This window comes from Agrilus planipennis, unplaced genomic scaffold (assembly GCF_000699045.2).
Source record: "Agrilus planipennis isolate EAB-ADULT unplaced genomic scaffold, Apla_2.0 scaffold91, whole genome shotgun sequence".
In the NCBI taxonomy this organism is placed as follows: domain Eukaryota; kingdom Metazoa; phylum Arthropoda; class Insecta; order Coleoptera; family Buprestidae; genus Agrilus; species Agrilus planipennis.
Window position 1 is genome coordinate 1,059,935 of NW_020440825.1, and position 23,468 is coordinate 1,083,402.

At 32.1% G+C, this 23,468-nt stretch overlaps 3 protein-coding genes across 5 annotated transcripts in view; 1 reads left to right on the forward strand and 2 right to left on the reverse strand.

The window, feature by feature from the left end:
- Window positions 1-14,687, reverse strand: part of LOC108735459 — a 17,887-nt gene extending 3,200 nt beyond the window's left edge. The window contains exons 1-2 of the mRNA XM_018467419.2: window positions 14,381-14,687; window positions 720-1,062 (exon numbers count right to left, since the gene is read on the reverse strand). Coding sequence (XP_018322921.1) covers window positions 720-1,062; window positions 14,381-14,452 — 415 coding nt within the window. The 5' untranslated portion in view covers window positions 14,453-14,687. The remainder of the gene's footprint in view (window positions 1-719; window positions 1,063-14,380) is intronic.
- Window positions 14,688-14,874: 187 nt separating this feature from the next.
- Window positions 14,875-23,433, forward strand: LOC108735487 (C-1-tetrahydrofolate synthase, cytoplasmic). 3 transcript variants are annotated; one of them, XM_025979945.1, is made up of 15 exons: window positions 16,123-16,274; window positions 17,852-17,903; window positions 18,939-19,137; window positions 19,206-19,342; window positions 19,417-19,651; window positions 20,391-20,502; window positions 20,635-20,860; window positions 20,931-21,104; window positions 21,168-21,304; window positions 21,361-21,693; window positions 21,763-22,191; window positions 22,259-22,511; window positions 22,600-22,885; window positions 22,943-23,095; window positions 23,238-23,433. In XM_025979945.1, the coding sequence occupies exons 1-15, from the start codon at window positions 16,241-16,243 to the stop codon at window positions 23,325-23,327; spliced, it is 2,850 nt and encodes a 949-aa protein (XP_025835730.1). In that variant the 5' UTR covers window positions 16,123-16,240; the 3' UTR covers window positions 23,328-23,433. The 3 variants fall into 3 exon arrangements, with proteins under 3 accessions (XP_018322963.1, XP_025835730.1, XP_025835729.1); XM_025979944.1 differs by lacking the exon at window positions 16,123-16,274 and adding an exon at window positions 17,447-17,549; XM_018467461.2 differs by lacking the exons at window positions 16,123-16,274; window positions 17,852-17,903 and adding an exon at window positions 14,875-15,036.
- LOC108735490 lies at window positions 15,331-16,039 on the reverse strand. Its single transcript, XM_018467471.2, has 3 exons — window positions 15,933-16,039; window positions 15,562-15,740; window positions 15,331-15,478 (listed from the first exon to the last, which is right to left on the reverse strand). Exons 2-3 carry the CDS (start codon window positions 15,731-15,733, stop codon window positions 15,411-15,413), a joined length of 240 nt encoding a protein of 79 aa, XP_018322973.1. The 5' UTR covers window positions 15,734-15,740; window positions 15,933-16,039; the 3' UTR covers window positions 15,331-15,410.
- Window positions 23,434-23,468: the final 35 nt, after the last annotated feature.

Sequence of the window (23,468 nt, forward strand, 5' to 3'; positions counted from 1 at the left end):
AAAATAGGCGAGATAGGTTGGTAGGACACCTTCTCAGGCATGAAGGTCTAGTCAGAGACATATTAGAGGCAGAAACAGGAGTTAGGAGGGGTAGAGGTAGACCTAGATTAGATTACTGTTTGCAAATAGTCAAGGATTTGGGTTGTTCTAGTTTTAGGGAAAAGTTTAGAGTGGAGGTACGTGTCCAACTAGTCTTAGGACTGACGACCTTATGATGAATGAAGTCAGATATAACTCAGGATGGAAGGAGCAGTAGAGATATAGAACAGAGGATAGCTCAGGGTCGAGTCGCTTTCAATAAAAAGAAGTCATTTCTATGCTCACGAACGATTAATTTAAAAATTCGAAAAATATTGTTGGGGTGTATGATTGGAGCGCGGCGCTGTATGGGTGCGAAACATGGACGGTGGACTAGGCGGAAAAGTAAAGGTTGTAAGCGTTCGAAATGTGGTGTTACTGGCGAATGATGAGGAAATCGTGGATAGAAAAGGTTAGAAATGAAGAGTATTAGAAAGAATAGGAGAACAGAGGACTTTATGGAAGTCAATAAGAAATAGGTGAGATAGGTTGGCAGGACTAGTCAGAGAAATATTAGAAGCAGAAACATGAGTTAAGAGGAGTAGAGGTAGACCTAGATTAGATTACTGTTTGCAAATAGTTAAGAATCTGGGATGTTCTAATTTTAAGGGAATGCGAAGATTAGCTCAGGATAGGAGTGCGTATCCGACCAGTTTTAGGACTGACGACCTTAGGGTGATAATATTTGATAATTTTTTTCGTGATTATACAGTAGCGATTTAAAAGAGATAAGTACTCAACAGAATTGAGCAAATTTTTAATGTTTATTAGGTACCTAATCATTTTAGAGATAAAAATGATGATAATGAAAGAATGAAAAGGGTAAAATTTATTATATACCGTTGCGATTCCGTGAATTAAAAGGGCTGCAAACAGTCCAACGACAAAGTATCCTGCGCACAATAGCATCGCGGCTGTGGGAAGGACAGTGTCTGATTCCAGTATCCATAGCAGTTCAAATCCAAAAGCTACCATATAAGCTATCTGGAAGAAAACGAATTAGTTATTAAGTACTTTTCACTTTAACGTCGAATATAATTTTGATAAATGATCTTACTGATCTAAACTTCTCTAATTGAATGCTTGAAACTTTTTGGTACTAAAGACAAAGAATTTTAATCGTCTTTTTTTCCACTTACACAAATTTTACCTATTTACAATATTAGTGTAGATTTTTTAAGATACAAAAAGACTCCTTGGAATAAAATAATTCGAAGTGGTCTGTATTCTGTCGAAACTGCCAGACGCGGATCGCGATTTCGATCTTTTTGGATCTCATCAGCGCGTCGCAGGCAGCTCCGACAGAACACAGACCAACTTTTATCTGCTGTCTTAACAGTGCGTTTTTAAGCTAACGTGCCTATCATGTTGAGGTTGGCTACGCCGAGATTAGTTTTCAGCAAGTAGATATCCACACAAGTGGACCTTGTTGGAGCATACGTAATCCTAAAACGTAGCATCGTGCTACAGATGGCGTTCACTGCGCCATTTGTAGTATTTTCTAAAACTCCTTGGAATATTCAAGTCTTTTATTAGCATTTTAGACTTCCCCCTCGTTTCACTTTATCGTTAATGTGTCTGAATATATGCAAATAAATCTTTGTTGTGCATACCCACTTGTAATTAGTTTTATGCTTGCATACAATTTAGTTGCTTTAACTTTTTATTATAAATGAAAGCCAATTAAAGCGTAAAATGTCGGTGATTGCTATCTCTAAGACAAACTCAATTATCTGAACGTGTACGAAATGTAGTTTATAATATATTTATATTTTTTCGTTGTTGTATGCAGTAATTGAAGCATTCAAGTCGCAGTTTAAACATTTTTCTTTTCGTTAAATGTTTAAATAAAACTACTATTAATTTACAATCAGTATATGGACGCCATTTCAGAAAACGTGACCGGCTGAAAAAAAAACCGTGCAAATCTCAATCATTTTATTAACTCATTATACATGTAGAACTGTCGTTTATATTATGTATTATGAATTAGAAATAATGATAGTGATACTTCTGTTTTGTTTGATTAATCAGTATTAACATCATTAAATCAGTAATGTAATCGGTAATAACTGAAATAATTTTGGAATGAAACGTACAATTTACCCTAGCGAGTTTGCTTATATCCTTTTAACGGTTACATGCCACCTGTAAGTTCGTCATGGAAATCAAAGCGAAACACTAAAAAGTGCAGAATCGGATTTAGGTTTAATAATTCTGTAGTCTAGGATATAGTGATAGGAACGGGGCCATTTTGACGCTAATCCTTTATCATAAGTATTTATGTTGAATTTAATTTTTGGGAATCTCCAGGAAAGTGGGTTTGTTCGGTTCAAAGATAACAAAAATAAGGCATTGCTATGTAGGGATAATAATGTAAACCAACCAAAGTCAAGCAATTTCGACGTTTTAAGGAGTTTGTCGTTAAATCGAGCTACGTTATAAAGAGTTTACACTGTATTTGCATGGCGCTGAGTTCAATCGACGTTTAATTTATTTCTAATTAACATTTCAGTTGTTTTAAATTTCTCTCGTTTCTAATTTATGTTTGTGCATAAGTGTATGGCATATCGTGTACAACAAACAAATATATCTACAGTGTGCCATACAGGGCGACCCAAAAGTTCGCAATATGCTCATTATTGGGCTAAACTGAAAGATTACTCAAACAATTTATTAAACAAAATTCGTTCCCTATCTTAATACAAGATCGTGGGTATTATACAAATTTGATTTCCTATATACAGTGTTCAAAAATAGAAAAAAGCAAGGTTTCGTTTAAATGACATGGGTCCAATCGAAAAAAGTTATAGGAAAAAGTCGTTCAAAATGCCAAAATTGGGGGATATGTAAATAATTTAAATGTTTTTTTTTGGAGTCAAATCACTTGAACGGAATCGAAAAATATTTGAATATCGTCGCGATTGTTTTTTCTATTTATGAACATTTTGTATAGGAAATCAAAGTTAGATAACACAGAAGATCTTGTATTAAAGTAAGAAACAAGTTTTGTTTGAAAACTTTTTTGATTAATATTTCAATGAGAACATTGCGAACATTTTGGGCCATTTGACTTGAATATCGTCCACCATATTTTGGCATTCTGAAGAATGTATTCCACTTGCAAGGATGAAAAATTGCAGGATGTTAAAAAAACAGTTGAAGAAACTTATGTAGTCCTGTTTTTGGACCAGATTTTTAGTTTAAGTTCGTGCAAAGTGTTGAAATCGGTCAGTACATACATTTTAATTATTATTTGTATATGTTGATTAAAAATTCATACGTAATAAGTGTGATTACAAAATGATTTTCTGCCTACGTCGAAAAATTATAAAGTGTTTGGAAAACCTACATAAAACTACAAAAAATAGTAGTACCTATTTTGCAATTTTATATTCCATTTGGGACTCCACAATTACCCACTCTTCCACCCAATTGCTTCCCACATTTCTTTTATTCCTGACAATTCTTTTTTCATTGCCATTTTTATCAGGGTCGTACTTGGTCATCCTCATTGACTAATAAACATGTCCCCGTTTGGGTGCCATCCAATTAGTAATAGTTTGCATAAACGTGTGGCAAACGGTTATTGAAATATGTTTGTGATAAGTAGTTGTTTGTACCCGTTAGATATCGGAAATATTTTAACACCTTTACAGTAGGTACCTAACTGGCACTATTGACAGTCCAAACGTTTCGTTCAGTTCAAATTAGAGGAAGTGATTGATTGTCAAATGGCAATATAGGTCATTGCGTTTATATGTTTCCGGTTTCTTACGTGCTGCTTATTTAACAAATTTTTTACACTTACTTAAGCACATGTTTGCGAAAGATTATACGATCTGTTATTTAATTTTTACGATTTCCCATAACGAAAGTGAATTGTAAGCAAATGAGGAGGCTTCTACATACAAAAGTTATCTGACTTAAATGCTGAAATTTTCTGTCATACATGCGACATGAAGGTCTAGTCAAAGGCATATTAGAGGCAGAAACAGGAGTTAGGAGGGGTAGAGGTAGGCCTATGTTAGATTACTGTTCGCAAATAGTCAAGGATTTGGGTTGTTCTAGTTTTAGGGAAATGCGTAGATTAGCTTAGGATAGGAAAGAGTGGAGGTGCGTGTCCAACCAGGTTTAGGACTGACGACCTTATGATAAGGAAGTCAGATATAACTCAGGATGGAAGGAGCAGTAGAGATATAGAACAGAGGATAGCGCAGGATCGAGTCGCTTTCAGTAAAAAGAAGTCATTTCTATGCTCACGAACGATTAATTTAGAAATTCGAAAAATATTGTTGGGGTGTATGATTAGAGCGCGGTGCTGTATGGGTTCGAAACATGGGTGGAAGGCGAGGTAAAATAAAGGTTGTAAGCGTTCGAAATGTGGTGTTACTGGCGAATGATGGGGAAATCGTGGATAGAAAAGGTTAGAAATGAAGAGGTATTAGAAAGAATAGGAGAACAGAGGACTCTATGGAAGTCAACAAAAAATAGGCGTGATAGGTTGGTAGGAAGTCTTCTCAGGCAAGAAGGTCTAGTCAGAGACATATTAGAGGCAGAAACAGGAGTTAGATGTAGACCTAGGTTAGATTACTGTTCGCAAATAGTTAAGGATGAGGGTTGTTCTAGTTTTAGGGAAATGCGTAGATTAGCTCAGGATAGGAAAGAGTATGAATGTACGTGTTCAACCAGTTTTAGGACTGACGACCTTACGATGATGGGAGCTTGTTAGTACTTGAAAGATGAAAAAAATATCGAAAATACCTTACTTTATTTCTATATTTCAACCATGTGTTATCCAGACATAGGAACAAGGAACGCACTTCGAGGACATTCATGTGGTTCCCTTTTTCCAAACAGTTTCTTTTTTTATATTAGGTGTTAAAATTTAGTAAAGCAAGAAAATATCAAATAGTAGAAATGTTTTTTTCCAGGAAAAGAATATGTTAAAGTTTCTTTGAGCAGTTTAACTCATTGAAAAAGTATTATTATGGACTTTGGTAATAGTAATTTCCTTTTAGAAATAGATTGGTTGCCTCTTGCCGGGCATTCGATGAAACATTTTAATCTTTAGTTGAATTTCCTTTTAAAAATGGCGTAATTTAACCGAAATAATTGTTTAATTTTATAATATTCGTATACTTACAGCAAGAGTTTCTATTCAATCAATTACTTTTATTTTGTTAAAAAGACGTTTTACTTTTGTCTTTTGAAGACATGAAGTTGGAAAAATATTTTGGGTACTTTTCCTTTTTTCTCCAACTTATTTGGTTGTTATTTGTAGAAACGTGTAAAAATTCCTTTTACTCGGAAACGAATTGTTGTTTGCTTTGGTACCATCTGTTATGTTAGAACTAATTGCAGAAATATGTATTGGTAGCATTTACTTTCTCTATAATGGTAATTAACCGAACAACGTACGTAATTAACGTCAAGTTATTTCACTTATTTGAATATATTTCACGGTAGAATTCGAATTTGAAATATTTATTCTTAAAGCTAACGATAAGAGAAATTTTAAATATTAATTATTTATGTATGCAGTAGTGCAGAAAACTTTGGGAGACCATTGCTCAAATAATACGTACGGGGCCTCCAACTTCAAAGTCCAAACTGCTGAACTTATTTTGGCTTTGAATAAAATAATTCGAAGTGGTCTGTATTCTGTCGAAACTGCCAGACGCGGATCGCGATTTCGATCTTTTTGGATCTCATCCATATATTTAAATAGACCTTGTTGGAGCATACGTAATTCTAAAATGTAGCATCGTACTACAGATGGTGTTTACCGCGCCATTTGTAGTATTTTCTAAAACGCGCTGTTAAGACAGCAGGTAAAAGTTGGTCTGTGTTCTGTCGGAGCTGTCTGCGACGCGCTGATGAGATCCAAAAAGATCGAAATCGCGATCCTCGTCTGGCAGTTTCGACAGAATACAGACCACTTCCAATTATTTTATTCGATTATGGTAACGTGCGTATCACGTTGAGGTTAGCTACGCCGGGATTCGTTTCAGCAAGTAGATATCCATATATTTAAATGGACCTTGTTGGAGCATACGTAATCCTAAAATGTAGCATCGTACTACAGATGGCGTTTATCGCGCCATTTGTAGTATTTTCTTATTTTGGCTTTGTTTGAGTTTTAATTAGAAAGAACTTTTCGATGTTGGTTTTAGTTTTGATCTTGCTCGATCTGTCTTGGTTTAAGCCTTGGTCTTGTTCGTTAGGCGCTGCAGGACCAATACCAACTTTGCTCATTATTAGTGTGTTGACTCCACGAGTCGCCACTGATAATTCACTGTCTTTAACATAAGTAATAATTCTTGTTATATGTAGGTACTTTATAATTGTTTTTGCTGACAATTGTGAGTCACTCTGTTTGTAAGTGAAAATATTTTTATGTACTCATATTTTTTTCGTTTAAATCGCCTGTGGACGACTAGTTAGGCGCGTTGTTCATTGTTAACATTGTATCTAAAACGGTGCAGACACGTATACGTGTACTGGTGGTACCTTTAATGATAATTGGTAAACACATAACTGTCATGAAATCATCACTTGAATATTTCATGAAGTGGAACGCACCTTGCATTGCGCATTTCTTATTATTTGACTTAGGAATTTCGGTGAAGATAGCAATCTTTTTCGCTTCTTAAACTTGAATAAATCGACGTTTTCTATTCTGCTCGCTCGTCATTTCCACATAGTGCTTTCACTCACAAAATTCTCATGGCTGTAACCGACATTAAAAGAAAAAACTGCTCTTTAAGAAATCGGAAACATTATAATTAGGTAGCTACATCAAAAAAAAAAAAGTTCATTAAGCAATAACTTTGACAAAAATGATTTATTGAGTAATTAATTTAAATGTTTTTCGTTGGAAGGTAGTTGTGACAAAAAAATCTTAATAATTTCAACACTATTATTGATCGCATTTCTGAACCTAGCATTAGAAATGGTCTGTACTTTGACAACGATCGTGTGATCGAAACTTGTTGGATTTATTAAATTAACGAAATAAGACAAAATGTATTTTATATCGATTTTTTTTAAAAAATTCTGTGGATAGAACGATACAGGCAAGATGAAACGTTCATCTTCATTAGTTAGTTAGTTAATTTACTACTAACAACGAAAAAATTAATATTTTACATCATTTGAAACATCACATGACTATTGTATAAGGTTTTAAAATTTATAAACAAAATCAGTTTATTTTATTAAAGGTGACTACATATTAAAATAGCTGCCGAAAACTCAAGACCATTGAGATATCTGATAACATTAAAACTGTGATTTAATAACCTAGTAATTTTAAGATTTCCTTCATATAACGAACAACCGAATCCTCATATATAGATACATACACGTATAATAATTGCATTACTAAAACAAACTGCTACTTTCTTTGATAAAGTTTTGTTTTATTGTAGTTTAATATTCTTATTATTTGAATACTTAATTTACCACTGCCCGATATAATTTCTACGTATAAAGTAAACGATTGATACTATATATAAATATGAGGATTCGGTTTTTCGTTATATGAAGGAAATCTTAAAATTACTTACTAGGTTATTAAATTACAGTTTTAATGTTATCAGATATCTGAATGGTCTTGAGTTTTCGGCAGCTATTTTAAGTAACTAATTCATGTGCCTGCCGAAGCTATCTAGGTAGAATGGGCATGTTAGTTTTCCACCTTATTAAATCAAACAACTAAAAGCAGTATTTACAAGTCTGTAATTTCGTCTTTACGTGTAATTTCCGTCGAAGTTACACCAATTAATTAGAAGGTAACGTGCAGCGGATAGCCAAGATATTCCGGATATTCTAATTGGTGTTTCTTTCGGTAGACTGTAACCAATGGTTTATCGTCGAGGTTCAAGGTTCTAAAAGCATATTTTACGATTACTGAAATAAACGTACTTAATTCACGCATATTTTATAAAAATTTCGTTAGTTTTACGACATCGAATTCATGACGACATCCCGACTTTTGTATTTTGATTATTTTTTTATGCAAATTGATAGATTGATTCATTATGCTAATGAGCGTTATTGATTTTTTATAAATATGAGAATTTAAGAATCATTTTTTATAAGGCTAGTAGGCATGGACAATTTTAAGGGCTGTCTTTTATTTTCTTACAAAGGTAAAATTTGGTAGGTCTACAGACGTAGTTTGATGGCCCAAAAATAGAAAAGTCAAAAGGGGTACCGAAATATTAGATTACCGTTACCAAATACTTAAAGATGGTAAGTAGTTACCAGAAATGTGATTTATTTGAAATAATTGCATTTAAAATGCAAATACAAAATAAAAAATATCTATTTTCATCTTGCATTCAAATATTTTTTCCATTCCATGAATGTCTACAAATTCTTTAACTGAAGAGACCCCAAAAAATTCTAAACTCCTTGGAAATGGATAATTTAAAATATTAATCGATATTGTTTTCCGGGTTCAATGTCGTGGTCCATGGAATTTTGAAGTTCCAAATTGATATCAGCACCTGCCAAATCACAACTTATTGTACCTTTAGCAAGAAACTACGAAATTCAACGAATTACGACAAAACAGCCCGTAAAACAATATCGAATTGATATATGCCAGCTGTGTAAAACTAAAAACTACAAGATATTGTGGTGTGCTAATAAATGCGTATAATCCAAAATTATTAGAAAACGATTCGAAAAATGTCACTTAGTAGATGAACCCAAAGCTAAAAAAACTATGGATTACATTTGTTTCACTTATTACAATGTGTAATAGATCAGAGACAAAATGGGGTTGTAAATATTTTGATGTAAAATGATTAATGTTGATTTTACATCAATAAAATTATTTGCAACCCTATTTTGGCTCTGATCTTTCACAGTAAATGAACTATTTTGGCTTCAACGTTTTTTTTCCAATTAAAACGTGTGACAAAGATAAATAAGGAAGCATATAGAAGAATTATTTGTTGCTAAACTAAAGAAACTATAACATAAAGATAGAAAAACTATATCTCAATCACTTCAAGCAGAAAAATATGAATCATACTTAATCTTTGCAGCTGGTGATATAGTGCAAACACCACTATTAGACTAGGAAAACTCCAATATTTAAAAAATGAGCAAATGTCTGCAAGGTTTTCTTAAAAAATATTTTATACTAAGTAAATGTAGAAAATTAAATAGGTACTACAAAAAAGTATTTTGAAAATACGTATTTAGCATTTAAAATACAAAAGGCAAATCTATTTTTTATTTGAAATAACAAATCAAAAAAATATTTTCATTTCGGATTTAAATACTTTAAAAAAAACATTTTGTACATCTCTAGGAGTTACATGATCATCATCATAAGGTGGTCAGAGAAGAGTCCTTGACGAAGATCTCAGTTTGATCTGACTAGGCTTGGCTGTGTAAGGACATCAACAAGTAATTGAGGATGTACAGACTGAATCAAAATAAATAATAATCTTGAATAAAAGGAGATCTACTGCTTCGCGACTAGTTCAATGACATTATCAAAATAAATAGTTCACATCATCATTATCTTACGCTCGTCAGTCCTAAGACTGCCTTTACTCCTCTTAACTCCTGGCTCTGCTTCTAATACGTTTCTAACAACGAACGTTACCAAAAAACTTTTCTCGAAATTTAAAAACATTAAACATTGCTTGCTATGATATGGAACATTGCTACATATTTATTTGACAAATTAATCGTAAGTACTTTACATTCACTTTTATTGAGCGGAAGAGTGTTTATATGTACATAGAATGCAATTGGCGATTGCCCAAGTGAAAAGCAGAAATGCTGCAAATACGACAAAAAAATGTTGCATTCCGAGTACACGTAATAGCATGTAATAGTGACCTTTAAAGTGGTCAAGTGACGGAATTGGCGTAATGTGTGTCTAACTATTGTAAAAAGTTCGGAGTAAAAATAGATGTGTGTAGACAGAATGTTAAGCGCAACTAAACGTTAAGTAACAACACTAGTACCTACAGTAAATAAAACTAATTAAAACAGTAAAAGAGATAATTAATTAAAGGTGTCCGATCGTTTAATTTTTTTTAGTTATTCAAAACAAAATTAATAAACTATCATAATGAGGATTTTTTGCCGAAGAAAAGTCGTTTTTACTATTTTTAATATGATACGAAGAACAGGGATATTGTAATACAACGGAAATTGGTTATTACAGATTCGGTTATAGCGGCATTTCTGATGTAACGTCAGTTTCTAAACTTCAAATGACGGAGTAGTGACTGGAAATTCTTTTTAATAATTAAGACAACGTGCTGCAACGTAGAGAAGTAAATATTAGGGAGTCAGACAGGGATGCACACTGTCACCGCTACTTTTTAATCTATACATTTAAGACGCCATTAACATCATTAAAGATAGTACAACTGTAGGGATAGATGTACAAGGGCAAAAGATTAGTATGCTTAGATTTGCAGATGATATAGCAGTATTACCATCTAGTAAGGAGGACTTACAGATAGCTTTAATTAAAATGGAAGCGGTACTGACAGATCAGTACTGTATGAAAATAAATAAAAGTAAAACTAAAATACTGGTATGCAAGGGAAGAAAAAGTAGGGAAAGAGCGAATATAAAGATAGGAAACGAACAATTAGAAGAAGTGGCGGATTTTAGATACCTAGGAAGTCAGATAAGTCAGGATGGAAGGAGTAGTAGGGACATAAAGCAGAGGATAGCGCAGGGTCGTGTCGCCTTTAATAAAAAAGAGTCACTTCTATGCTCGCGAACGGTTAATTTAGAAATTCGAAAAAGGTTGTTAAAGGTGTATGTTTGGAGCACGGCGTTGTACGGGTGCGAAACATGGACAGTGGGCGCGGCGGAAAAGAAAAGGTTAGAAGCGTTCGAAATATGATGTTATAGGCGGATGATGAGGATAACGTGGGTAGAAAAGGTTAGAAACGAAGAGGTATTGGAAAGAATAGGAGAGGACTCTATGGAAGTCAATAAAAAATAGGCGAGATAGGTTGGTAGGACACCTTCTCAGGCATGAAGGTCTAGTCAAAGACATATTAGAGGCAGAAACAGGAGTTAAGAGGGGTAGAGGTAGACCTGGATTAGATTACTATTAGCAAATAGTTAAGGATGTGGGCTGTTCTAGTTTTAGGGAAATGCGAAGTTTAGCTCAGGATAGGAAAGTGTGGAGGTACACGTCCAACCAGTCTTAGGACTGATGACCTTATGATAATGATGAATTAAGACAAAAAGCGCATGTATTTTTAATATTATATTATATAATTAACATAAATTATTATTCAGGAAAAAAATAAAATTTAGATAAAATGTAGAATTGCTTTTTGGGTTTTTGTGCAATCACTACATTTCCAGAAACAGTACCACACCTTTGTATTAATTTCATAAAATTGATACACATAATATGCATTTATTGATATCGTTACCTACCAAATTAGTTTTTTTGGCATAATTAATCTTTGAAGCCCGTGTACATAATATTATGCGAATATGTGTTCACGTATTTGTTATGCTAGATTTGCATGAATTGTTATCATTTTCGAGTTTGTTTAACCAGAGGTGGTGGGCGCAATACGCAATTCGGTTTGTATATACATAGACACATACAGCTGTTACATATGCATGTAGGTATGCACACTAGAAGTAGAAATATTTACAACTCTTGCACCATATGCACCGTTTAAATAATATAATGTTACGGTTAAAAACACTAGTACAGGGTGTTCCAAATATAGACTATCGCTCGGATACTCGGCTGCTTGCATTATTGGTACGAGAAGCGGCCACTTGCGGTCGCCACCATCAGAAACGGTAACGCTGTTGTATAACCAATTCAAATGGTGTTCGCGCAAAAACGACCGCAGTTTCAGCTTTGACTTAGTTACATTAAAATCCCTGTCTATTAGGGCTGTTACCATTGAAAAATGACAGTTTACAACATTTCAGAGTTGATATTTTTAATAAATTAAAGGGATTTTTTTTACAAAAAATTTTTTTTAGAATACTCAATATAGGTATCTACGTATATGTATGTATGCGATATCAGAAGTGATTGTAAATAGATACTTGCATAAATATTTAGGTATTGTACACTCGCCTGCTGCCTACTCTATTTCGTTTGAAAAGCAGGTCGAGGTAAAGTCGAAAAGAACAATTCTGAGACAGTAGAATTCAATTAATGTTCGTTGCATTCTCAGGAAACTACTTACTGCGCGAGGAAATAATTGACAGGTTCATTGTAATTAGACAAACGAATGTGAAAATTTCGCTGTTGTATTTCAGACTTCAGATTAATAATTATCACTTCCCGTTTTCGTTTTTCGTTTTCTTTTTCTTTTTTTTAATGTGTTTGCTTAATAGGTAGGTACTTAGAAGCGTTCCCACAGAATCGGCAAAATCGGATTCTTGTTCGTTTATTAAAACCGAAACAAAATCGGAAAGCGAAAAGTGCAGTTACTTTTTGTAAATATTTCTAAGACTCTGGGTCTGAGAATTTCTCACGTCCGAATCACTTGCAAAATTTATTTTAAAATGATTACACTTTGATCATGATCATTACAAAATAGAACAAAAAGTGCTTTGAAAGTTATTTTCCATTTGTCCTGTTTTGGAATGGTTAAATCGCGATTAACAACGTACTTAATATACGCTTATCAGATAATACGTGATTAAGTATACTATTAAAAAAAAAAACAATCGCTACCGTAACTTTTGGTAGGTATCTACCATTTTTTTTATCGAAAAACGTTTAAAATTAAAACACAATGTGGTTGTAAAAAAATAAATTTTATATGGGTAGGTACATATAAAAAAAAATAAATTAAGTACATAATGCAGCCTTGGATGGTACGTATAGGTACTCATCAAAACTCGTCAGGTTGTATTGCTTTTATTTTGTTTGATAGATACAACTTTACGTATTATTCATTTATGCATACTATATGATGCATAAATATAGCTGTATAATAATAAGAACCGTCATCGTTGTCTTTAAACGCCAAAGTTCATTTTGTAGTAGAATCGTAAAACGGCAACGAATGGAGAACTCAATGGTAATACAAATTAGAAGGCACTTTACTACGGCTTTTATATGTGCTTTTAAAGTCAAATTTATTCTAAGAAAAGGCCTTCGAATAGTTAAAGACCCCAGTCAGTTACACACTTTAAATAAAGTAAACAAATTCCAAGTTTGTTGGTTTGTTTCAGAGCATTTCAATAGTTAAAACAAATCTGAAATTTATTCAGTTTCCTTCACTGTGTTCATGTAGGTACTCAAAGTCAAATAAATTCGAATTACACTTACGCTGAACTGTCATTTCCTTTGTTTAAATGCTCTCTAATAAACAGATTCACTTATTATTCAAAAAACTAAAAACTGATGCTTCTTTGTTACATTCATTCGTTTGTTTCAACAAACAAATTGAAAAACAATAAAATTAAAAGCAAATAAAGAAAGAGTGCGTGTTTGTGTTCTAACGTAGCATTGAAGTCACCAACTTAATTTCATTACAAATTCACATGACGGTAAAGCTTTTTAATGTGCCGTTATTTACGGTTTATTTTATCGATAAATAAAGGTATTTTCTATGGTTTTAAGTTTAATAGAGTCAAAAAAGTATAAAAAAAGGCAGTTTTGGGATTAAAATTCTGTTGTATTATTATGAAAACAACTGCAGCTAACTCTAAATCTTTAGAAGCATAAAAGTATAAATTTTAGGGGTGTTAGACATACTTATTAGGCACATTTAAGAAACATTTAAATAAAAAAATGATTATCTGTAAATTTCTTTATTATTTTTTTGTACAACATGAGTGTGGCCTTGGTATTTACGATATAAAATATTTAATTTTAAAATAATTTTTACCCTTTGTAACTACCTAAACGTATTGCATTTTACACCTGTCTGTGTGGGCAAATATAAGTAAGTAAACTCGGTCTGAAGTCTGAATTCGATTTCAGTACCTACCTACTGGTTTTCTGCCTCTAAAACCTGTTCTATTCTTTTTGTAGCTTTTTTCACGGTTACTAAAGATTCGGTCGCGGCGTTTAGCAAACTTTTGTTTTTATTTTGTGTGGGAAAGAGCCGCGTCGCACTTATTAATTAATTCATTTCGTTTTTATTTAACGTAAGAAAAGTTCAATCACATGTAGATACCTAAATAATAATATATAACCTTGGTATTGGTACCATGTGCGTAAATGAGTGTATCAATCATTTTTTGAAGGCGATTGTGATTTATGAACTTAAATAATTTATTTATTTATTCCTACGAAAAAGTTACTTACAACTAGATATACAGCTAAAAATCCAGCTGCTATGGCTAATCCGCAGCAAAAACACGAACGCAGTAATGCCATTATCGAAGAAACATATTCAAAAGTAAACGTAACATCTCCATTATTCACTTTATTTTGAATTTAAATATTCTTATTATTGAATTCGTCAATAATATCGTATTCATTGTTCCTTACGTTAAAGATCGCACAAAACGTCTTAAATTATTTCTAAAATACGCGTTTTATGATTGCGTAAAATACGCGGAAAATTTAATTTTCATCTTGCACATTAATCGCCAATGTAATATTTGAAACTGTTGAATTGGTAAACTCAAAACACTTTCTCTACTCGTTTNTTTAAGATTCTTTTCAAAAATAATTGACGCATATTAACGTTGATATGAATACTTGTTGCATCATACGAATGATGTAGTAAACCAGTTAACTGAAAAAAACAAACTCTAACATAATTTTTGATAACCTTTTTGTATGCTTATTGTATATCTTTCCCTTAACATCGCTTATTGTGATAGTAAAATAACCAGAGAGAGATTTAACATAAATTATTCATTCGTATTTCAAACTTAGTGACTGGTTTTACAATTTTTTAAAGGTGCGCTGCCCAAAAAAATGGCGAAAAAAATTTCTGGTACTGAAATAGCAGGGTACGTATTCATATATTCAATTATTTTTTATTTTAGTTTAGTCTAAAGGGAAATAATATAAAGTTGATTGCAATTTTTTAACTCAATAATGAAAGAACATAACTTGGTCTCTTATTTCGATTTCTGCAACCGTTATGGCTGCCGCGTATTGCTGGTTGTCTAAAATACATCTATTATATACGGTGTTTATTAAATAAGTTTCGATTCAATATTAATCTACATTAACTTCTGTTTATTAACATAAAAACAACTCATTGACAATTTCTACTTAAAGTGGTTATTTCAAAATACATATAATGTTAAATAAACATATATTTCAAGTGAAAGTTGTACATTGTTTATTATAATAGTCTACTGAAATGCTAAATAGGTATTTAATGATGTTCTGCAGCTTCTTTACGTCTTATTTCTGCCCATTTGGCTTTATTTTCAGGAGAATTAGCTAAAAAGAAAGAGAGAATTACAGTATAAACATTCCAATTGTTATTTATCAAATCATCTGCAAACGTATGATTTAATAGTTACCTAATCTGGAAATTTTATAGAATATTGGGGTGCATACAACCACAGAAATTAAATAGTATTTGAAAACCCAATTATTCTGGAAGTAGAATTTAAATGGGAATTGAGCAATCTTTGCAGAAAAGGTGTAGGGAAATTTCATTGGTCTGCCTGCTACTTCTGGTTTGTCTGCCATTTTTCACCTGAAAAAGATATTAATCAATAGTTGGAATTAGTCATTTTAGATATTTCAAAACAATTAGATTGCCCCATGAGATATTTTCGTGTTCTTTTGAAAGATTCAGAAATTATGTAATCACTAGACATTGATGAAAAGAAACTAAATATTAAAAAATGATTATACATGAAATGTTTTTGTTTGTTTGAATAAATACCTTTAATTTAATTTAAAACAAAGTTTCTTCTCGTTTTGCAGATGTTTTTCAAAATTTTTGCCCCTAAGACAATTGAAATACGGCAGTGGCAGTAGGGTTAAGTTCTTTTCATAGATAGTTCTTTCCAATTAATATGTTGCCAACAGATAAAAATATTTATGATGTACCAACAGCAGTTTGAAGTGGCGGCACAGTTCCATAATGCTTGCATTAGTTTATTTTAAAAGTTGCGAATGTTCTCTGTTTCATAAAAGCAGTAGTGTTTGAAAAGATTGTTCAGGCTACAAGTTCTGCAGAAAAGAATTAAAATGAGGGAACATATTTTAATTTACTGCAGTGCAAGTAAGTTTTTTGTAAAAGCTTTTCCCTCCTTTCTTCTTATTTTTCCATAGAGTCATAACCTTCTTTAACTACTTGGGTTTCTATAGAAAAGGTTCTCTTGTTTTAGAAGTGTGCAATTAATTTAATTCTCAGTTTAGTAATGAATTGACCTGCAATTGAACATTTTTTTTTCTAATTAAAAAGTTCAAGAGTTTTATTGCAATTAAAATGAATTAAAATTCTGTAGCACCGTTGCTTCGAATGGTCGAAATTCACTTTTGTAAACAATACCATGACGTAGTGTCGGCCATCATTCTTTTCTAATTGTTGCTGTTGTCGGCCATCATTCTTTTCTAATTGTTGCTATTGTCGGCCATCATTCTTTTTCAATTGTTGTCGCATTATTACTGATGCCGTCCATTATGGTTTTTGATAGATGTATAGTAATCAATGATTAAAATGTAAAGGAATTGTTTGTAAATAGGTATACAACACATCGTACACTTCAGCATAAGAAAGTGCTGATACTAACTTTCATTTACATACTACTTAACCTTGTGCTGACAGCACTCATAATTTCTTTTATATATAATATTTACGAGACAGACGGCTTTACTGAAAATTTGTCCAACTAAAAATTATAAGGCGTAATGTTTTATCTTCAATTAAATTATTCTTTTTATATAAGGTGTTCAAAGAAAAGAAAAATTCTGTTTATATAACCGACAATCGTTTTGTTTTTTTAAAGTTTGCTTAACTGAATACTTTAAACAATTAAAACAAAATAAAACAACTGAGGAGCAAACAAGTGGATTATAACCAGAATTATGGGATAATAAAGGAAATAGTTTAAACTAGGCAAGACTACCCCATACTGTACAATATTTGTGAAAAATCTTACCGTAACNTATTTTCCAAAAAATAGTCTTTTTTATTAATTTTTCAGCGTGTCGCCTTTATAATAACTGGAATGTTATTTTTTTTTCGGAACACCAAGAAATTAGGCATTGCGTTTCCGTTAAGTGCATTTAAGTTGCATTTCCTTTAAGTTAATTTTATTATTTATGATCAGTGAAAATATTGTTGTTTTTTAGCAATTATTGGTTTTGCAAGACTATACTGAACATTTCACAATTTATTTGTTTTGATTATTTAAAATTGTATATATAGTTAAAATTGAAAAACAATTGCTTTTATTGTAATCATCTTCAGATTTATTATAATTCTGGAGACGTTACATTTATTTTTTATATATCATGAGGCCTTTTTTTTATTCTTTATTCAAAGGAAGCTCAGGTAAGGAAAACTAATTTGTTATGATAGCAATGTTAGGTATCCTTTTTTAAGATTCTTTTCAAAAATAATTGACGCATATTAACGTTGATATGAATACTTGTTGCATCATACGAATGATGTAGTAAACCAGTTAACTGAAAAAAACAAACTCTAACATAATTTTTGATAACCTTTTTGTATGCTTATTGTATATCTTTCCCTTAACATCGCTTATTGTGATAGTAAAATAACCAGAGAGAGATTTAACATAAATTATTCATTCGTATTTCAAACTTAGTGACTGGTTTTACAATTTTTTAAAGGTGCGCTGCCCAAAAAAATGGCGAAAAAAATTTCTGGTACTGAAATAGCAGGGTACGTATTCATATATTCAATTATTTTTTATTTTAGTTTAGTCTAAAGTTTTTGCAAATTATTATTAAGGATAAATAACATTTCTTGAGATTTCATGTGCTTTGTGTACTTTGAAATTTTGCTTTCTTTACGTTTCTTTTATTATTCGTCATCTAAGTGAAAATTGTACGACTAATTAATTACTTGATTAGTTCTTTATATAATGTTTACAATATAAATTTATTTATTTATTGGAATGGTCAGTTATATTTGATAAAGAAGTCAAGCTCGATAAGTTGTAAGTTAATAAAAAACTTATTTTTAAAAATATTTCATCTGTACTCTAAGATTTTGGAAATGACGCTCTTTAAAACCTACAATTTTTGGAAAAAAAAGTAATTTAGAATAGTTTCTTCTTGTTTACAACACTAGCTACTTCAATTTTTTTTTTCACATTTTTTATTGTATATTATAAACTGTTTTGTATTTTTTTATTACTTTTCAACTTACTAAATGTATTCCTTTTTAAAAACGATATATTTTGTGTAGGTACATTTCGTGTGTAAATTAATTTTGTGATTTTATGAAGAAGGATTTTTCCATTACGCAATTAACTTTTCAATTCTAATAAACATAATAATGAAACTACATGCATTATGTATATGTAAGTATAGTTAAAATTTTGACCATCAGTTAATTGTCCTACAATGCAATATCAAAATAACTGTAATCGTTAAAAACATATCATAAGAACAATGCAGTTATATGTAGTGGAAGGTCGTCTGTATTTTTATAATAAAATAAATTACAATAAGATATATTCATTGCCTTCGTAATTGCTATTCATGTTTGGTGCATTACAGAAATAAGTTTTGTATTTAATTTTTGCGTTTAATAGAACTAATTTTCAAAAATGAATGTACTCGAAAATTATAGTGATTGCTATTTAAGGTAAGGTAAACTCAAAAACTATAATTTAAAATCTGTAGGAAGTTCAGAACGTAGGTATTTTTTAAAAAAAATACGTGGTTCTTATATAAATTTTTGAAATCTTAGGAAAATAACAGCAGATCTCAAAAATGAAGTCCAGCGAATGAGGCAAAAGGTACCAGACTTCCAACCAGGACTTGCTATTGTGCAGGTGGGTAACAGGAGTGATTCAAATGTTTATATTAATATGAAAATAAAATCAGCATCGGAAATTGGTATGAGGGCAGAGCACGTCCGTTTCCCAAGAGATATTACAGAGACAGAGGTAATTGAACATCAAAAGTTTTAATTTTTTATAATTAGGTAATTAGGAATTTTCTTTTATAATTTTAGCTTCTCCAAAAACTGAGTAATTTAAATAGCGACCCTAGCATTCACGGTATAATTGTTCAAATGCCTTTAGACGTAGAAACACCTATTGATTCCCATTTGGTTACTGATTCGGTTGCTCCGTCTAAAGATGTTGATGGGTAGGTATAGGTGATGAAAAATATTTTTAGTTTTTATATTAATCAACATTCGTTATCGTTAATTTATTTTTTAGTTTACACACAATAAACGAGGGTAAAACTGCCATAGGAGATTTTTCAGGGTTTGTACCGTGCACCCCCAATGGATGTATCGAGCTTATTAAAAGTACAGGTGTCCCTATTGCTGGGGCGACCGCAACCGTCTTAGGTAGGAGTAAAATTGTTGGAACTCCAATTGCAGAACTTTTGAAATGGAACCATGCTACCGTCACAGTTTGTCATTCAAAAACGAAGAATTTGAAGGAAGTTGTAAGTCACTTTTATGAACTGTATAGGATAAAAGGGGCGATTTTATGTGGAAGCATCAAGCAAAAACTTTTGCAAAGATTTTGATCAATTCTTTTTAGTTTTATTCTTTAGACGCTTGGTCTCAATGTCTAATAAAAATTATCACATTGCTCCTATTTAATATCAAGCTATTAAAGTTTTATTTGAAGGGTGAAAATATGAAAAAAAATCAATCTACACTACGAGTATTTGTTAAGCTTACTATACTGAAATGAAGAAAATTTGAAAGTCATCTTGTTAAGAACAACCCTTAATGTGTATTTTACAATCATTATTAGTATAGACATGGAACAAACAAGTTTTTTTTGTTTAAAATTTGGCTGGTATATATACTGTTCATCAGTAGAAAGATGATACTGTTTTGAATAAAAGTTTTATAATTTTATAATTGAATTCCAAAGCTTATTATTACAACATACAACAACTTCTAAACTTTGTAAATAGGTTTCGGTTGTTGTTTGATATTTGTCCTTTGATTATATTAATTTGAAGCTAATAGCAATAATTTATTTACTGCTTTCTAACTTCTGATAATAATTTAATTAAATGAAATAACAAAGAAGCACAGTAGTTCTTGCTTTAAGGTGCTTTACAGTTTATAGTTTCATACGTATATTGTATTGAAAATTTTGTAGTATATTTTTAAATTATATGATTAATATTGATATTTAGTGTTTTAAAAATATTTGTTGGTGTTTAGTGTCAGCAAGCAGACATTCTTGTGGTTGCTATAGGAAAAGCTCAGTTGGTGAAAAGAGATTGGGTAAAAAAGGGGGCCGTAGTTATTGACTGTGGAATCAACGTTATACCTGGTAAGTCTATAATAGCTATATTGTGTATGGATTTTACAAAAAAAAAATTGGGATGGTATTGCTTATACAATGTTTGTTTTTAAATTATTATTTAAACATCCTATCTGCTTACTGAAGTGAATAAAATTGTAGATCCTTCGCGAAAGTCAGGTCAGCGGTTAGTGGGGGATGTAGATTATGAGGAGGTGCGTCAAGTCGCCTCTCATATTACTCCTGTACCCGGTGGAGTTGGACCCATGACTGTAGCAATGCTAATGAAAAATACTGTTTTGAGTGCTCAAAGGCAGTTTCAAAAATTATTAGTGGGACATTGGAATTTAAAAACACTGCCGCTCCATCTTAAAAGACCTGTACCGAGGTAGGTACGCTTTTAATACTTGCAAATTTGGTGCAGTTGCGGTTTTAAAGTTTTGAGTTTTAATTTTCAGTGATATAGAAATCGCTCGCAGTCAAATACCGAAAAAAATATCCCTACTAGCAGAAGAAATTGGATTGGCACCAAACGAAGTCAATCAGTATGGAAGCACGAAAGCTAAGATTTCACTTTCGGCTCTAGATCGTCTCAAAAATCTTCAAAACGGCAAATATGTTGTAGTTGTAGGGTAAGTTTATCTGACGAAAATAAAAAAATAAAGTTAACTGCATTATTACCTCTTAATTGACAGTATAACACCAACCCCTTTGGGAGAAGGTAAAAGTACCACTACTATCGGTTTAGTCCAAGCACTAAACGTTCATAAACAACGTAATGCAATCGCATGTTTGCGTCAACCTTCCCAGGGCCCTACTTTTGGAATTAAAGGTATTTATACAGAGCTTTTCGAAAATGAAACTCTTAATAATTTATTTAATATTTAGGAGGTGCAGCTGGTGGTGGATATTCTCAGGTTATTCCAATGGATGAATTTAATTTACATCTTACTGGTGACATTCATGCCATTAGTGCCGCCCACAATTTACTTGCCGCTCAGTTAGACGCAAGAATGTTTCATGAAAAAACTCAACAAGATACTGCTTTGTATGATAGATTGGTACCGATCATTAAAGGAACCAGGAAATTTTCAAAAATACAACTGCGACGTCTTGAACGATTGGGCATAAATAAAACGGACCCCGATAGCTTAACCGATGAAGAAAAGAAACGGTTTGCGAGATTAGATATTGATGCCAGTACAATTATTTGGCCAAGAGGTACGTGTCATTACATTTTTAATAAAATAATAATTTAAAATGATGTGAGCTTTTTTTATTGCTGTCTAGTTTTGGACATTAATGACCGTTTTCTACGAAAAATAACAATTGGTCAGTCACCTACAGAGAAGGGGTTTACACGAGAAACGGGTTACGTCATTTCCGTTGCGAGTGAAATTATGACCATCTTGTCCCTAGCTAAAAATCTGAAAGACTTCAAGGATAGACTTAGCAAAATGGTAATAGCGCTTGATACGTCTGGAAATCCCGTTACTGCTGACGATCTGGGTATGACTGGAGCTCTAATGGTACTGCTAAAAGATACTGTGGAACCAACACTTATGCAGACTTTAGAAGGGACACCTGTACTTGTACATGCAGGTCCTTTTGCAAATATTGCTCATGGTTGTTCGTCAGTTTTAGCAGATAGCATTGCTTTGAAGTTAGTTGGACCAGACGGTTTTACAATCACTGAAGCGGGTTTCGGTTCGGACATTGGTAAGGAAACAATTTGACTGCTCGTCAGTGTTATTTTGGCATTTTTACTGAACATGAATTGATTTAGGGATGGAAAAGTTTTTCAACATAAAATGCAGAGCTTCTGGTCATGCACCAGATGCTGTAGTTTTGGTAACTACAGTTAGAGCACTAAAAATGCATGGAGGTGGCCCAATTGTAACTCCTGGACTCCCCCTGAAACCACAGTACACCCAAGAAAACTTGGATCTATTGGCAAAGGGATTGCCAAATCTTATAAAACATATTGACAATGGCATCCAATTTGGTGTACCAGTTGTTGTCGCAATTAATAAAATAGTGTAAGTTTAGTTAACTTTTAAAATGAATTAAATTTTATTTCTGTTCCCACTGTAATTGTGTTTATACAATTTTTTATGGTGATATTAGGACCGATACAGATGCCGAATTAGATTTAATACGTAAAGTGGCAATGGAAAATGGTGCATTCGATGCGATAATCTGTACCCATTGGGCCGATGGAGGTAAAGGAGCAGAAAATTTGGCGGATGCTGTAATAAGAGCATCCAATCAACCAAACAAATTTAAACTTTTATACGAGTTGGATTTATCAATCCTAGATAAAATGAACTTAATAGCTAGGAAGATGTACGGTGCTACTGGAGTTGAATGTACCGAAGAAGTTCTTAAGTTAATTGAAAAATTTACGAAACTGGCGAGTTAAAATCATTTTAAATTAAAAAACTTTTTTTAATTTCTTTATTGATTGCAGGGTTATAATAAGTTGCCAGTTTGTATGGCGAAAACTTCTTTATCGTTAACTGGCGATCCGGCCATTAAAGGAGCACCAAAAGATTTTATAGTTAAAATAAATGATATAACAGTAGCTGTTGGAGCTGGCTTTACCATACCAATCTGTGGCGAGGTCAGTATAAGTAGAGAAGTAATTGTTATTTTTTTTTTGGTTTTTATTTTAAGTAGCAAAAAGTATTAAGGCCAACAGAAAAACTAGAAGTCGTGAAAATAAGTATTGTTTACTATTATTATTTTTTTTTTAATTAATGCAGATATCGAGAATGCCCGGATTGCCAACAAGGCCTGCAATATATGATATTGATCTTAATATCGAAACAGGTGAAATCGAAGGGCTCTTTTAGACAAATTACAACATATTTTACAATATATCACAGTCAAGGAAATTACCACCAAATGTAAGCACCAAATTTTCATTTAATTTTAATATAATAAAAAAATGTATATGTATTTTGTTTGAAATGTTTTCGATTTTTTTAAGATTT